At 45.8% G+C, this 16,273-nt stretch overlaps 1 protein-coding gene across 13 annotated transcripts in view; it reads left to right on the top strand.

Moving 5' to 3' along the window:
- The window catches only part of DTNB (dystrobrevin beta), a 194,158-nt gene that overhangs the window by 172,891 nt on the left and 4,994 nt on the right, over positions 1 to 16,273 (top strand). For 7 of the 13 annotated variants that reach the window (XM_066266615.1, XM_066266610.1, XM_066266611.1 and 4 more), the window contains 3 exons: positions 9,114 to 9,273; positions 10,074 to 10,163; positions 15,554 to 15,646. In XM_066266615.1, the coding sequence (XP_066122712.1) occupies positions 9,114 to 9,273; positions 10,074 to 10,163; positions 15,554 to 15,646 (343 nt within the window). The remainder of the gene's footprint in view (positions 1 to 9,113; positions 9,274 to 10,073; positions 10,164 to 15,553; positions 15,647 to 16,273) is intronic. The other 6 variants (XM_066266618.1, XM_066266613.1, XM_066266619.1 and 3 more) reach the window with 3 other exon arrangements.

The raw sequence follows: 16,273 nt of genomic DNA, 5'->3' as shown, positions 1-16,273 counted from the left end.
GAAAAAGAAGGGAAGGCAACAGTATTTATGGAGCCCCTACTGTGTGTCAGGTACCATGCCAGCGATGCCTAAACATGACCCAGAGCAGTGCGCTGCATTCTCCTGCTAATGACAGCGCCTTTCCCCCTGTGGCCTGCGCTCCCCCACAGCACGGGAGCGCCTGTCTGGGCTCAGACGCCAGCTGTGGGGAGGAATCAGTGTCCTCAGGTCACCTTCTCTGGCATTCCCTACACCTGTTTGGCTCTAATGTTAGATTTGTCTTCTAGAGGAGAGGCCAAGGTGTAATTATATTTCTCTTACTGGAAATTGACCATCCTGTGAAATTTATTGGAAATTGACTGTCCTATTGAAAATCTTGGGGAGTTTCAGCTGTGGGAAGTCTTGACTAATTCCTGTTCCTTCTAGCTCAGAAACCTTGTGCTGTGGTCCCAGCATGCCTTGGTTCCTCCTAGCAGTTTGAGGCAGTTAGAAGACCCAGGTACCAATCTTGGCCTTTCTACTTGTTTATTTGCGACCCTGTCACCTCTGTAAGCCTCAGTCTCTTCAACTATAAAATGAATGTTGGACTAAACCAGAGGCTATGTTCCTGGGGTCGTGAACCCTCTGTAATTATCAGCATAATTTCCCTGTGATTTTCTTAGAAGGTGACACATAGCTTTCTCAGGTTCTCAAGAGTTTTGCTGATTTAGAAGAAGTGAAGAGCCAGCAGACCAGAGAGCTTCTCAGATTATAACATTTCTCTAGCTCTGTATTTTCAGCAGAATTGTTTCCAACTACAAGGGACCTCTGTGTTCAGAGAACCTGAGTTACAGGGCATTTATTGTGTTTAGTTGTTGGTTAGACACGTGGTGGGCCTGTGCTCTATTCAAGCCTTTGTTATAGGTTGTATTTCAATAACATTCCACTGTCTTGCATCAAAGAAACCTCAAAACACCAAGTAGCATGCTGCAAAGCTTCCCTGCTTCCCGGGGGAACTCCCCTCTCCTGGCAGCTGAAACCCAGAAGCACACGATAGTTATATCTTCCTTGGTTAGCTCATTCCCAACCCCAGAGCCCCTGACAAGATCCTCCACCTTTACGGACTTTTCTGTGATTCACAGGTTCCCACAATCTCAAGGTCCCAACTGCGATGCTCCCCAGCCTCCTCCGTCTGTGCCTCTTACTCTAGATTGGTTTGCATTGAGTGTGGTGCTTGGCGGTGTCCGTGAGGAGGGCGTGCCTCTCTGAACGCAGACCCCACCTGTGCTTCCGAGACGAGGCGCAGTAGCACAGCTCAGTGCTCCAGCTTGTTTCTCCTGTGTTCCTCCGGCCAGGCTTCCAAGAGGGCACGGAGTGAACAGACCTGCCCCGGGTCCTGAGTGGTCATCAGCTTGCCGAGAGCGCTGCTCTACGCGCAAGCACTGTCTTGAGCTGTACGAGTGCAGTACGCTCCAGTTGATACATTTAAGGAGGCGCGGTATGCTTCAGTGGGAGGGGCTTAGAAGTCACGGGACCTGGGACATTGGAAGGACCTTATTTCAGGTCCTGTCTTTCTTGAAATAGCCCCATCCTCTGCGCAGTAGCCTGCTCCCTGCACCTCCTCACAGGCTTCCTTTGTATGAGGCCTAAATGGACATCATTTCCAGTGCTGTGACTCCACTTGTGGTAAAGGTGAGCTAGGTACGGAAAATGCTATTATGTGACCCTGAGAGAGCTGCTTAGAACACTCATGGCAGGATCTTTCATTGGTGGTGAAGCTATGAACAAAGCCATGATTACTTGGCATTTCTGAAATGAAATAACTTGGCAAGAGTCAGAATCATAGAATTTTAGATCTGAAAAATATTTTAGACACCATCTAGTTGATACCTGTCAGTTCATAAATGAGAAGGCTGAGCCCCATAAAAATCTAAATGCACCTGGCCGGTGGTGGCACAGTGGATAGTGTGTTGACCCCATGCTGAGATCACTGGTTTGAAACTCAAGGTCGTTGGCTTGAGTGCAGGGTCACTGGTTTGAGTGCTGGATTATTGACACGATCCCGTGGTCACCGGTCTGATCCCTGGTCAAGGCACGTAAGAGAAGCAATCTGTGCACAACTGAAGTGAAGCAATGAGTTGATGCTTCTCGCTCTTAAAATATAAATAAAATTAATAAATGCATGTGCTGTAGTCGAAGGGAAGACACGGGTCCCCTGACTTCTAAACCATGCCTCTCCCGTGAACTACATACATGCCTCCCTAGGGTGGTGAGAGCTATGGTGCCATTTGAGAGCCTGCAGCTTCCCCTCTTCTGAGTCGTGGAATTCACAGCAGAGAATTGTCTCCAGGTCCTGTAATTACTGACAAAGTAAAGAGGTTGAGATTTAGTGTCAGGACAGGATAAGGTACCCAGGGACTTAGGCACAAACTCAGATCAGAAAAAATGTCTTGAATCTATATCCTTGACTCTGTTCTCATCCATGGTCCCCTTTCCTAGAGCCTTTGGCCCTTCGTGAGAGCCTTTGGATCTGGTTTCTGATATTCCAAAATTCTTCCTTCCCTCTCTCTCAAATGTCCTTCAGATGGGACTGATTTAACATTGCACAGAGATAAAAATCAGCCGTAGTATATGAGTCACCTATTGCTGCATAACAGCTCACCCCCAAACCTAGTGGCTTAGAAGAACAAATATTTATTAACTCAGGGCTTCTGTGGGGCAGGAATCCAGGTGCTGTTTAGCCAACGCCCTGCCCTCACCAGCTGAGGGGCAAGCTCTCTCACAAGACTGTAGTCACCTCAAGGCTCAACAACTTGCACGGTTGTTGGCAAGATTCCTTGTGGATTGTTGAACTGAGGGCCTCTGTTCACTGTGGCTGATGGCTAGAAGCCACTTTCAGTTCTTTGCCACATGAACCTTTCCACAGGACAGCTCATGCAATGGCAGCTGGCTTCATCAGAGTGAGACATCAGGAGAGAGCGAGAGGGAGGAGGGCAAAACAGAAGTCACGGTCTTTTATAACTGAACCTCAGAAGTGCCATTCTCTTCTGATTCGTTAGAAGCGGTCACTATGCCCAGCCCACACTCAAGGGCAGGGGTCATTGGAGGCCATCTCAGAGGTCTGCCCACTGCATGTGGTTATCTTGTGTCAGTATTTCACGTACAGCTCACCAATGACTGAGAGGGGGAGTACGCCCTGGAGGTATTGCCTGCTCGGCCTCCTCGGGCAGTGGTGCTGGCTCAGGTCTCACTGCGGGAGAGTCAGCGAGTACTCACCACGGACTGAGTGCTGGGCTGGCCCTCTGGGACAACAGATAACTGTCATACAGTGAAGTGAGTTTGAACTTCAGATAAATCAAAAACAAATTTTTTTTCTTTTTAATTGGGCTTGATTTCTGCCTTGAGGGTTTGTTTTCTGAGCTGTGCACTTAGTCTGGGCATTTGCAGGCCAATCTGTAGCTGGCTAGTCACTTTAGAAATTCTGTCCCCCTTCATGTGCCCGAGATTGGTGCTACACCTTGGGGACGTGTGCTGGGTGCTGTTCTGTCTGTGAGGAGTGGCCACAGCGCCAGCCCGACCTGTGCTGAGGCCATCGCGACCTCTGCTTGTGGGCAGGCCTGGTTCTCGCAGTCAGTACTCCCTGCTCCATGGCTGAGGTGTCTGAATTCACACACTCCCCCAGTACCCAAGGTCTCACAGGATCTCACTGAGGTTCTGACTGTAACTGAGACAGCTTAGGCTCTTTGTCTCACAGTATTGGCCTATGGGAAAACCATCAGCTACTGGGGTGCATGGGGTCCTTCCTTGGGGATGCTCAGGCAACTGGAGCAATGATGTTTACTCTGGCCCCTCAACCCTGGGGCCTGGCTTTGCTGGAATCCACCGCTTCTCTGATCTCCTGCATCCCGGATCCTGCGTAGGATTCCCCCGCAGAGCCCAGCCTCCACATCAGACTTCCGTGCCTTTTCTGCAGCCTCGCAACCTCTCTCCCAGCTTCCTTATGTAAAAGTTGAGCAGAAGTAAAAATAGCAAAAAGAGGTTTTGTAGTATTCCATTATTTGGGTAAACCACATTTTGTTCATTCAGCCACCAGCCAGTGGACTTTTGGATTATTTCCACTTCTGGCCTATTAAACTGTTGCTAATGAACATTTGTGTACAGGTTTTGGGAAGACATGTGTTTTTATTTCTCTTCGGTAAATACTCAGGAGTGAAATTGCTGGGACATATGGTAAGTTTATGTTTAATATTTAAGACACTGCCAACACTGTTTTCCAGAGTGGTGGTACCATTTCACTGCCTGTCGGAGGCAGGGCACCAGGGTTTGTCCCCGCCCTTGTGAGCCTCACTGCTTGCAACAGGTCCGTGGATAAGGGCATCTTACTGTGATTTCACTTTCCATTTCCCTACTGGCTACTCACGTGGAGTATTTTGCACGTGGATTAGTAGCCCATTTGTACATCTTCTTTGGTGAAATGTCTATTCAAGTCTTTGTTTTGTAATTGTGTTGTCTTATTGTTCAGTTGCAAGAGTTCTTTTATGTTCTAGACAGAAGGGTTTATTTTTTTCCTTTTTGAGCTTATATTTTTTATTTCATCTTTACGTAAGAATAATGTACAGGCCTGACCTGTGGTGGCGCAGTGGATACAGTGTCGACCTGGAAATGCTGAGGTTGCCGGTTCGAAACCCTGGGCTTGCCTGGTCAAGGCACATATGGGAGTTGATGCTTCCAGCTCCTCCCCCCGTCTCTCTCTCCTCTCAATCTCTCTGTCTCTCTCCTCTCTAAAATGAATAAAAATAAAAAATTAAAAAAATTAAAAAAAAGAAAAGAAAAAAAAAGAAAACTTTAAAAAAAAAAAAAAAGAATAACGTACATAAAATTGTAAGATACTTCAAGGGAACGTAGGAGTGATTGGATAGACGTAATGAAAGGATCCCCCCCATCTAGTTAATTAACAAATCCATCACCTCCTCACATATACATCTTTTTGTGTGTGTTTAAGGACTTGTAAGTTCTACTCTCTTAGCAGATTTCAAGTATTCAATCAATGTTATCAACTATAGTCACCATGTTTTACATTAGATCCTCAAACCTTAGTTATCTAATTGCTGAAAGTTTGTACCCTTTTACCAACCTCTCCCTATTTCCCTAACCCTACAGCCCCTGGTAACCACTTTTCTTTTCTGTTTGTATAAGTCTGACACATTTCAGATTCCACATATAAGTGATACCAGTCAGTATTTGTCTTTCCATCTGGCTTATTTCACTTAGTGTAATGCGCTTAAGGTCCACCTATGGTATCACAAACAACAGGACTCCCTTTCTCTTGTGGCTGAATAGTATTCCACTGTACATATATATATACCACATCTTCTCTATTCATTCACTTAGGTTATTTCCATACCTTAGCTAATGCTGTAGTGAACATGGAAGTACTGATACCTCTTCAAGATCCTATTTTCATTTTCTTTACATATCTACCCACATATGGGTTGCTGGATCATGTGGTAGTTCTATCTTTAATTTTTGAGGAACCTCCATACTGTTTTCCACAGTGGCTGTACCAACTTACATTCCCACCAACAGTGCAGGAGGGTTCCCTTTTCTCCACATCTCACCAACACTTGTTATCTCTTGTCTTTTCTGATAATCCTAACAGGTGTGAGGGGTATCTCATCATGGTTTTGATTTGTATTTCGCTGATGTTTCGTGATGTTGCACACCTTTTCATGTACCTGTTGACCACTTATTTGTATGTCTTCTCTAGAAAATATCTGTTTAGTTACTCTGCTCACTTCTTATTTGATTGTTTTTGCTATAAAGTTTTATGAGTTCTTTATATATTTTGAATATTGGCTCATTATCACATACACGATTTGTAATTATTTTCTCTCATTCAGGCTGCCTTTTCTTTTTTTTTTTTTTTTTTTTTTTACAGAGACAGAGAGTCAGAGTGAGGGATAGACAGAGACAGACAGACAGGAACGGAGAGATGAGAAGCATCAATCATTAGTTTTTTGTTGCGCATTGTGACACCTTAGTTGTTCATTGATTGCTTTCTCATACGTGCCTTGACCGTGGGGCTACAGCAGACTGAGTAACCCCTTGCTTGAGTCAGCGACCTTGGATCCAAGCTGGTGAGCTTTGTTCAAACCAGATGAGCTCATGCTCAAGCTGGCAACCTCCGGATCTCGAACCTGGGTCTTCCGCATCCCAGTCCAACGCTCTATCAACTGCGCCACCGCCTGGTCAGGCTGCCTTTTCATTTTGTTGATGGTTTCCTTTGCTGTGCAAAGCTTTCGAGTTTGATGTAGTCCTACTTGTTTATTTTTGCCTTTGTTGCCTTGGCTTTTAGTATCAGATCCCAAAAATCCTTGTAAATACCCGCAAGTTCTTTATCAGATATAATTTGCAAATATTTCCCCCAGTATATATATGGCTTATCTCTTTGTTTTTCTTGTGGTATTTTTTTATAATAGTTTTATTGAGGTATAATTTACATAACATACTATTCATCCTTTTAAAGTGTACAATTTGGTGTTTTTTTAATATATTCACAGAGTTGGGCAGCCACCACCACAGCCAATTTTAGAACATTTTCTCACCCTCAAAAAGCATGCCATACCCCTGAGCACTCACTCTTCCCTCCTCCCACGCCTCCCAACCCCACACAACCACTAATCTACTTCTATCCTATGGATTTGCCTGTTCTGGACACTTCATATAAATGGAATCAAACCCTGTGTGGTCTTTGCATCTAGCTTCTTTACTCTGCATATTTTCAAGGTTTGGCCATTTTGTAGCATATATCAGTAATTCATTTCATTTTATTGCCAAATCATATTTTATTGTAAGATTAAACCACTTTTTATTTAAGTTTTTTATCAGCTGATGGATATTTGGATTGTTTCCCCTTTGGGAGTATTATGTATAATGCTGCTATGAACACTTGTGCACAAATATTTGTGTAGATGTATGTTTTTGTTTCTCTCAGGAATATACACATAGGAGTGGAATTTTGGGGTCATATGGCACTCAATTTTTAACCTCTTGAGGAACTGCCAGACTGTTTTTCTAAAGTGGCTGCACCATTTTAGATTCCTACCAGCAGCTTATGAGGGTTCCAGTTTTTCCACATCCTTGTCAACACTTGTTGTTGTCTCTTTTTTTATTATAGCTATCCTGATGGGTGTGAAGTGGTATCTCCTTGTGGTTTTTATTTGCATTTCCCTATTGGTTAATGATGTTGAGCATCTTTTTGTGGGTTTATTGGAAAATGTCTATTCAGATCCATTGCCCACATTTAAATTAGGCTACTTGTCCTTTTATTATTGAGTGTAAGAGCTCTTTACATATAGATACAAATCACTAGAGATATGATTTGCAAAAACTTTTCTTCCATTCTGTGAGTTGTCCTTTTTCTTTCTTAAAGGTATCCTTTGAAAATAAGTTTTTAATTTTGATGAAGTCCAATTTTATTTTTTCTTTTGTATCTATGCTTCTTGTCATACCTAAAAAATCATTGCCTAATCTTTTCTTCTAAGAGTTTTATAGCTTTAGTTCTTATGTTTAGTATAACCCATTTTGGCTGAGTTTTTATATATAATATGAGATGAGGGTCTAAGTTCATATTTATGTCACAGAAATATCTCAAAAAGCATGCTAAGTGATAAGAGCAAACTGCAAAATGATATGTGTGGTATGAGACCGTTCATGCAAAAATAAAAGCATGAAATGTCTTATATTATTTGTAGTTACATATATACACCTAGATAAAAAGTTTCACACTGAAGTCTTGATAATGTTTGCCCTTGGAGGGGTAAGACGAAGGGACTGGGGCCGGGAAGAACTGGTGGTGGAAGGGTCTCCAGGTTTATCGGCAGTGTTTTTAGGCTGAAACAAATTTGATATGGTGTTAACAATTATTAATTTGGGCAACTTAATATACTTTTTAGCCTCCTGTATTTTTTACATTTCTCTAAACACACACACACACACACACACACACACACGTCAAAGTAGGAACGCGGGAGAACAACATGTTGAACCCTGGCTGTAGCATTGAGGTGAGGCTTTGTGTGTGCAGTCTGGCAGCCTGTGCAGGCAGACTCTGTGTGTGTGTGTGTGTGTGTGTGTATGTTTGTGTATTAGGGAGGGATGTTGAGCTAGACCCAAAAAGATAATTCTCTTCATTTGAACTCATTTGCAAACTTTGGCTTATATTTTCCCTGTTTTACTTCCACAGACAACCCGAGTGCATCTGCCACACTTGGTGTCCCTTGCACTGGGGGGTGCAGAGCCCGCTCTCTGTGAGCCCCCTTTAACTAGAGTTTTTCAGTTGGCTCCCACTGCCCCACGCTTACGCCAGGACTCCACGAGCGCTTCACAGGGAAAGCTCAGTTTCCACTGAATGTGCGTCCACTCTCACTGAGTCCCTGCATGATGGTCCACAGAACACCCACCGTGTGTTCTGACACGTGCAGTGTGACCGACCCGATGACCCGGCTCCTGGGAGGCCGCCTGCCGCTGAGTCCCTGCCGCAGACTCAGGCGGGTGTCGCGTGTGGCCCAGGGGCCGCAGAGGGCAGTGTGTGCATCTCCGTGTCACCGCCCTTGCAGTGGAGGCTATCCCAGGGACGAGCTCTGTAGCCTGGCACAAAGCTCTGACTTTTTCAGCCTGGTCTCTCTTCTGTAAAAGGGATACAAAAATCTGAGCCCTTTCTGCTCACAAGGTGTTGTGAGGAACAAATGAGATAATGTCCGTGACTGTGTGTGCAAACACAAGTGAAAGATGTTTGTGGACTGTTTCCCAGCTGTGTGTGTGACCCCAGACCCTCTTAGACCCTCGACCTGGCTGCCCTGCTCAGTCTGTCCACCTGAAAGGCCTGCGGCCCTCTGTGCCTTCCCTCCCACTGCTAGTCCATTCTTCTCCCTCCTCCCCTTTTGTTTCTGCCCCTCTCCCTTTCTTTTTTCCTTTTCTTCTTCTCTCCAGTCCTGGAGGCAGCCCGACTCCCTCCTTTCAAAAGCGATCGAGCACTGCGCTGTGCCAGGAACTGAAGCCCTGTTGGCCGGCTCCCATGACTAAGAAAAGGACCTTTCCTCTCTTCAAAGAAGTAAGATACCTGAGCTAACATTTTCTCTCTTTGATTTTCCCAGACTCAGGCCACAGGATCTCCACATACATCGCCCACCCATGGAGGCAGCCGCCCTATGCCCATGCCTGTCCGCTCAACCTCTGCTGGCTCCACGCCCACCCACTGTCCACAGGACCCCCTGGGCGGAGTTGGGGGAGACATGCAGGAGGCTTTCGCACAAGGTCAGTTTCAGGAGCAGTGTGAACAGCAAGCCCAACGGGTTTGGAAACAGACAAGATTCTTACAGAGATTATTTCAGTTTCTTTTCTTCTGTGTGTTTAGTTTTAAATGATCAGGTTTTTATATACAGTACAAATAAGTCAAGTGCTGGCCCCTTCTCATTAGATGGGCCAGTCTCCAACAGGAGGTCGCAGGCTTCGCATGTGTGCGGGGAGCAGACCTCCTGGGCGTCTGCCCTTTCTGGATGGTGAGAAGCGCCTTATCCTTTGGGCTTTGCTTCCTCCATTGGAATTGGATGGAAAAATTCCCCAGGTCATGAGCGAGCAAGAGAAGGAAGAGTGGAACTCTAAACAGGGACCTGCTGACGCCACATTCGAGGTCGAATTCCCACAGTCGTCTGAGGAGCTAGCTGCCAGCAATGTTATGTAGTTGGGGGCAGATGAGGCAGCTAAGGAGGTTTGTTGGGGTGGAGACAGAAGCCAGGCAGGTGGTAGTACTGGAGAGTGCAATCCTCCAAGACAGAGGAGCACCTTGGAGCAATATTCGTTCTAGAACCCAGCTCTTAATGATGGCTAAGAAGCACCAAGTTGATAGGGTCCTGCTCTTCAGGTAGAGAAGGAAGGGGAAGATGGCGGACTTGGGCACCCTGTGCTGCTGGTGTGCCCGGGAGCAGGTAGAGCGCTGCGGCCATGTCCCATAGGTATCCTGCAGGGCCCCAAGGCCTGATGGACTGGGTCATTTGCTGCGCCCTCTTCTCCACACCCACCCACCGGGCATCGCCATCATCTCTGCCTCTCCTCAGGTACGAGGAGAAACCTCCGCAATGACCTGCTGGTGGCTGCTGACTCCATCACCAACACCATGTCATCCCTGGTGAAGGAGCTCCACTCAGGTGAAGCCCAGAGCTCCCACCCGGCCTCATGCCCCGCCCCCCGCTCACCCGCCTTCCTCCCCAGCACGTGGTAAACCTCATTGTGGAGCGCACACCACCTCCTTTCACCATTCAGTCCTTTGCTTCTAGAAGCACGCAGGGGTCTTCACCCAGAGGGTCTCTCTCGCAGGCGTGATCACTTAGCGAGAGTTACACATTAGGTTTCTCTTCAGAATACCCCTTGTAGAGCGAACACGATTCAGAATTTTAAGAAAGTCAGATCTCTGAGTACATGGGGCTCCTTCCTCAGTGAGTGTGTGCTCCCTCTCTGCCCGGCCTTAGCCGCTCTCTCCTAGGCTGACCCCTGCTCCTGAAGCTTTCCTGGATGATTGTGGCCGAATCAGCCACTTAAAGCTTCTGGACTTTCTCCCCTGGGCCTTTCTCTCCCTCCTGTCTGATCTGGTTTGCAACCCTATTCTCTCTTTTTGTCCATGACTAAGGTCTGGTTTCACTTCAAGTTCATGACCTGAGTCTATTGCTTCCATCCCTCCTCATGTTCAGTCCCATCTCTGACTTCCTTGTCAGCCTGTCTGTCACGTAGCCATTTCAGTGCCTTACAGAGACCCTGACCCCATGGCACATTTCCCCTTACACAAAACCCAGGAAAGAGAGAGAAAATTACCGGCTATTCCCATGTTGTATCTTTTTTCTTTCCATTGATTTAAGAGAGAGAGAAGCATCAGTTCGTCATTCCACTAGTTGTACACTCGTCGATTGCTTCTCGACTGTGCCCTAACCGGGGATCGAACCCGCAACCTCAGCGTGCTGGGACGATGCTTCTTTCACTGAGTCACCCGGCCAGGGTCCCAGGTCATCCTATCTTTATGTATCTTATGACTCCATCAGTTTGGTAGCTGCCAGATATTTGCTAATTTCTTTTTTTTTTTTTTTTTTTGTATTTTTCTGAAGCTAGAAACAGGGAGAGACAGTCAGACAGACTCCCGCATGCGCCCAACCGGGATCCACCCGGCACGCCCACCAGGGACGGCGCTCTGCCCACCAGGGGGCAATGCTCTGCCACTCCGGGGCGTCGCTCTGTCGCGACCAGAGCCATTCTAGCGCCTGGGGCAGAGGCCAAGGAGCCATCCCCAGCGCCCGGGCCATCTTTTGCTCCAATGGAGCCTTGGCTGCGGGAGGGGAAGAGAGAGACAGAGAGGAAGGAGAGGGGGAGGGGTGGAGAAGCAGATGGGCGCCTCTCCTGTGTGCCCTGGCCGGGAATCGAACCCGGGACTTCCACACGCCAGGCCGAAGCTCTACCGCTGAGCCAACCGGCCAGGGCCTTATTGTAAGATTTTCAACATTTAGTTTAACATAATGAAGTAGAATGTCTTTTTGGGCATCATCTTTGTGAAAATATAATAATTTATATAATGCAATAAATACACTAAAAGATATGATTGCATCAGATTTTGTCTACAATTTCGAAATAGTACATATTAAAACACATTTTAATCATAAAATTTGCGCAAAACTTATTTAAATTATATTCAGGCAAAAATTTGCATTTGTAGCTCTTGCGTTTGTGTACTTGTTGAGGACAATCTCGTTTGATGCTCCAGCAGTAGTCTGCTCATCACTAACAGCTCCAAGATTTTTGGGAAACTTATCAAGGTGACTGTTCAGGAAGTGAATTTTTTTTTTTTTTTACAGAGACAAAGAGTCAGAGAGAGGGATAGATAGGGATGGACAGACAGGAATGGAGAGAGATGAGAAGCAGCAATCATTAGTTTTTCATTGCGACACCTTAGTTGTTCATTGATTGCTTTCTCATATGTGCCTTGACCATGGGCCTTCAGCAGACCGAGTGACCCCTTGCTCGAGCCAGCGACGTTGGGTCCAAGCTGGTGAGCTTTTGCTTAAACCAGATGAGCCCGTGCTAAAGCTGGTAACCTCAGGGTCTTGAACCTGGGTCCTCTGCATCCCAGTCTAACTCTATCCACTGTGCCATCGCCTGGTCAGGCCAGGAAGTGAATCTTAACGCTCATGTTACATCCAGTGTCGTGGAAAGCCAACAGCATCCTTTGATCCAGAAGTTTGTAGTTTTTGCTTTTTTGTTGCCAAGGAAGTTCTTTGTAACTGCCACAAAAGACTGCCATGCTGCTTTCTCCTCCTTATTCATCTTCCTGGCAAATTCTTCATCATGTATGAGGGTTTGAATTTGAGGTCCATCAAATACACCTGCTTTTATCTTCTCAAAAGACAAGGTAGGAAAAGCAGAAATAATATGTTGAAAGCATTCACTTTTTCTTTTCAAAGCCTGAACAAACTGCTTCATGAAGCCAAGTTTGATGTGAAGTGGGGGAAAAATGATCCTGTCTCAATTAACTACAGGTTCATTCGCAATATTTTGCATCCCTACTTCCAGAGCTTCATGTTTTGGCCACTCCTTCTGTATCCAGTGTTTCTCCCGAGCTTGGCTGTCCCACAAACACAGAAAGCAAGGATTCTTCGTGAAACCTGTCTGTTGTCCTAACAGGAAATTTACCACTTTAAGATCCACACAAATGATCCAGTTATGCTTCTCATACTTCAGAAAGTCAAGGACAATTTTTATGTCATTCTTACTAAATCATTCAGTTCAGGTTGGCTAAACTGCTGAGGGGTTAATGACTGCTTGGCATCAGAAGAAGACCCTTCAAATTCTACAACCATTTCCTCATGCATCTTATCAAAATCACCATGTTCACTTTCTTCGTCCTTAGAAGAAATAAAACCATTGAAAACTGGAACGGGGAGTGTCTCAGAGTGTGGGATAAGTTGTATTGCTGAAGGAATATTAGGATATGCAATCATATGCTGCTCTTTCTTGCTGATGCCCTTTGTATGGATCAGACAGAAATAACAGTCACTGCTGTGGTCCTTAGGTTCACGCCAAACCATGGGAATACCAAAAGGCATTCCTTTGCGTTTTCCTTTTGTCCAGTCACGAAGCATTTCCTCACAATTATGACACACAATATGAGGAGCCCAATTCTTGTCTTGATCGCCAAGGAGAACTTGAAAATAGTCAATATATGCATGTGTCACAAATGATGAAATATTGCGCCTTTGATGTTGAAGTGTGTAACAGCCACATATATAACAGAAGGTGTCAGGACTATTCTTACATTTATGCCTACTCAAAGAAGCCATGATTCAATCTTAAAATAAGAGGGTGTTTTTATCAGATAATAATTTTTTACATTTAAAAACAACTACAATGATGTAAAAGTGATGTTTGTAAAACATTAATTGCCTTGTGGTTATATTCAGTCCAAGAGTCATTGCCCTTTAACTCCAATTTAAAAACCAATGCATGCCATTAACTGTAACAAAAAGAAATTAAAATTGCATAAAAACTAGAGCATGCACCAAAAAACGGATTTCAGATTTGGAATCAGTGATGCAGAAATATATAGAAACAGTTCTAAAACCTCATGCAACCAAAAATGAAAAAGAAATTGTTCCCCAGTGTTATCAGAAAAGTAATTTGCCTAAAGTTATACAGCATGAAGGGGCAAAGAACTTAAGTCTTTGCCTGGCCTGTGGTAGCCCAGTGGATAAAGCATCAACCTGGAATGCTGAGGTAGCTGGTTCGAAACCCCAGGGTTGCCCCGTCAAGGCACATATGGGATGCAGCTCCTACGAGTTGATGCTTCCTGCTTCTTCCCTCCACTTTCTCTAAAAATAAATAAAATTTAAAAACCCAAGAAACTAAAGTCTTAAGAACATAAAGTCAATGCTGTTATCATTGCCCTTATGCCCACACAGGACAAAGTGTCATATCTGCAGTCCCACGAGGTCCCCTTTCACTGATGCTCTGCTCTCAAACACTGAAGCCCGTAGTAGATGTGGATGGAGTCCACATGTGGCACGGGATCTCAGTGACTAGAAGAGCCATGCCCAGGGCCAACACATGTTCACTGTCACTGTGGAGGGTTCCATTAGGATGAGAGTACATGTTAGATTATCTTTACATATATTCTTTACACTGTGCACCTAGCTATTCATATCCCTAGCTTGCCCTCTTCAACTGTTTTGAAATATTTTCACAAATAATGGAATCTTAGAGTTGGATAGGACCTTAAAAGTAATTTTCTCCAGCTTGCCTCCCCATATAAAAGTCCTCTGAGCATTTGCAGTGAGCTCATTCATGACCAGCTCTCATCACTGGGAAGTTCTTTCTGATCAAGGTGTCAAAACCTGCCTTTCTATAACCAGTTTATCTTCATTCTACTCTCCAAAGCTACCCAGAGAAAGTTCAATTTCCCATGTTGCCTCTCAAATATCTGATGGCAGATAACAAGGCTCTCCCTAAGCCTATTCCTCTTTAGTCAACTATTTGTGGTTTCTTAGCTATTCCTGATGTAACATGGTTTCACTTTGCCGTCCTGCTTGCCCACACTGGGATGTGGCCAAGTGTTTCAAGTCCCCAATTTGAGTGAGTTCCCAGGGCTGAGCATACTTCATGTCATGGGGAAACGGGGAGGGGTCTTCTCCCCACAGAGCACAGTGGACCGTGACCTTTCTGAGCTGGCCCGTAAAGCAACTTTAGATGGCATTCATTTTTCTCTCACATGGCCACAGTGCCCTGTTCAATCACTTTAAGATTGTTGTCAGCCCTGGATGGTTGGCTCAGCGGTAGAGCGTCGGCCTAGCGTGCGGAGGATCCAGGTTCGATTCCCAGCCAGGGCACACAGGAGATGCGCCCATTTGCTTCTCTACCCCTCCGTCGCGCCTTCCTCTCTGTCTCTCTCTTCCCCTCCCGCAGCCAAGGCTCCATTGGAGCAAAGATGGCCCGGGCGCTGGGGATGGCTCTGTGGCCTCTGCCCCAGGTGCTAGAGTGGCTCTGGTCGCAACATGGCGACACCCAGGATGGGCAGAGCATCGCCCCCTGGTGGGCGTGCGGGGTGGATCCGGGTCGGGCGCATGCGGGAGTCTGTCTGACTGTCTCTCCCTGTTTCCAGCTTCAGAAAAATGCAAAAAAAAAAAAAGATTGTTGTCAGCTAAAACCTCTGGTTTTTTATGGAAACCAGTGTTCATCTAGGTATTCCCCACTGTGTACCTTTATGGTTGCTTTCTTCAACCTGATATTAGATGTATCCCTAATAGATGTCATCACCTTAGGGAAAACGAGCGCAGAGAAGCCACCTTGGTCACCAGGGAAGCCAGCAGCACTGCAGGTGACATCAGACCGCTTCTGTGGGCTCAGGACTTCTGAGTAGGCCCTGCTACACAGTGCAGGGGACTGACCACATGGGTGCAGACTAGGTGAGGCAGGCATCCCGGAGGCTGCAGCCATGAGCCCTTAGCTAGGGTTTCATCCCATGCCTCCTGAGTTACTCCCTTCCCCCTCTTCTGTGCTTGTCCAGTGCTGAAGGGTCACAGCCTCCTGGGACTTGTTTTCACAGCAGAGGAAGGTGCAGAGGAAGAAGAAGAGAAGATGCAGAATGGGAAAGACAGAGGTAAAGGCAGCTCAACAGGACCCTAGGTCGAATGGGAGCCAAAACTGTCCCTCCCTTTTGTGTCTGCTCATCTTCCTGTTGCCACCCTTCCCAGCACCTCTAGACCCCCAGTTCTCCCCACCTGCTTTTCCCAGTTGCTGTCAATCAGGTCTTCCTAGAGGTGTAGTATGAGTGCAGCATCAAAGCTTGGGATACAGGAAATAGATACAATCAAACAAAACATGACCCCTTGCCTCAAGGACTTTATAACATAGTTAGGAAAGCAGGATGCAAAAGAAATGAGACAAAATGCAGCAACGGGAAAAGTTAATCAGCAAACTTTGTATATGATTAAAAATACAGGAGAGATTTCTAAAGAGGAAGAGATGATTGTAGGCAGAATAGCCACGTGGTTTTGTGGCTCCGCAGAAGAATGAAAAGCAATGAAGAGAGGTATCAGCAGAGGTCAGTGCAGGCATGCCTCGGACACGTTGCGGGTCGGTTCCAGACCACCGCAATAAAGCGGTGTTGCAGTAAAGCCCATCATCTTTTTTGCTGGTGGAAGGTCTTGCCTTCAATTTGTAAAAAACAAAAACAAAAAACAAGAAAGGGAAGTCCAATGAAATGAGGTCTGCCTGTAATACCTAC

The sequence above is a fragment of the Saccopteryx bilineata genome, chromosome 3 (assembly GCF_036850765.1).
Source record: "Saccopteryx bilineata isolate mSacBil1 chromosome 3, mSacBil1_pri_phased_curated, whole genome shotgun sequence".
Classification (NCBI taxonomy): domain Eukaryota; kingdom Metazoa; phylum Chordata; class Mammalia; order Chiroptera; family Emballonuridae; genus Saccopteryx; species Saccopteryx bilineata.
This window is presented reverse-complemented; position numbering and strand designations above follow the sequence as displayed.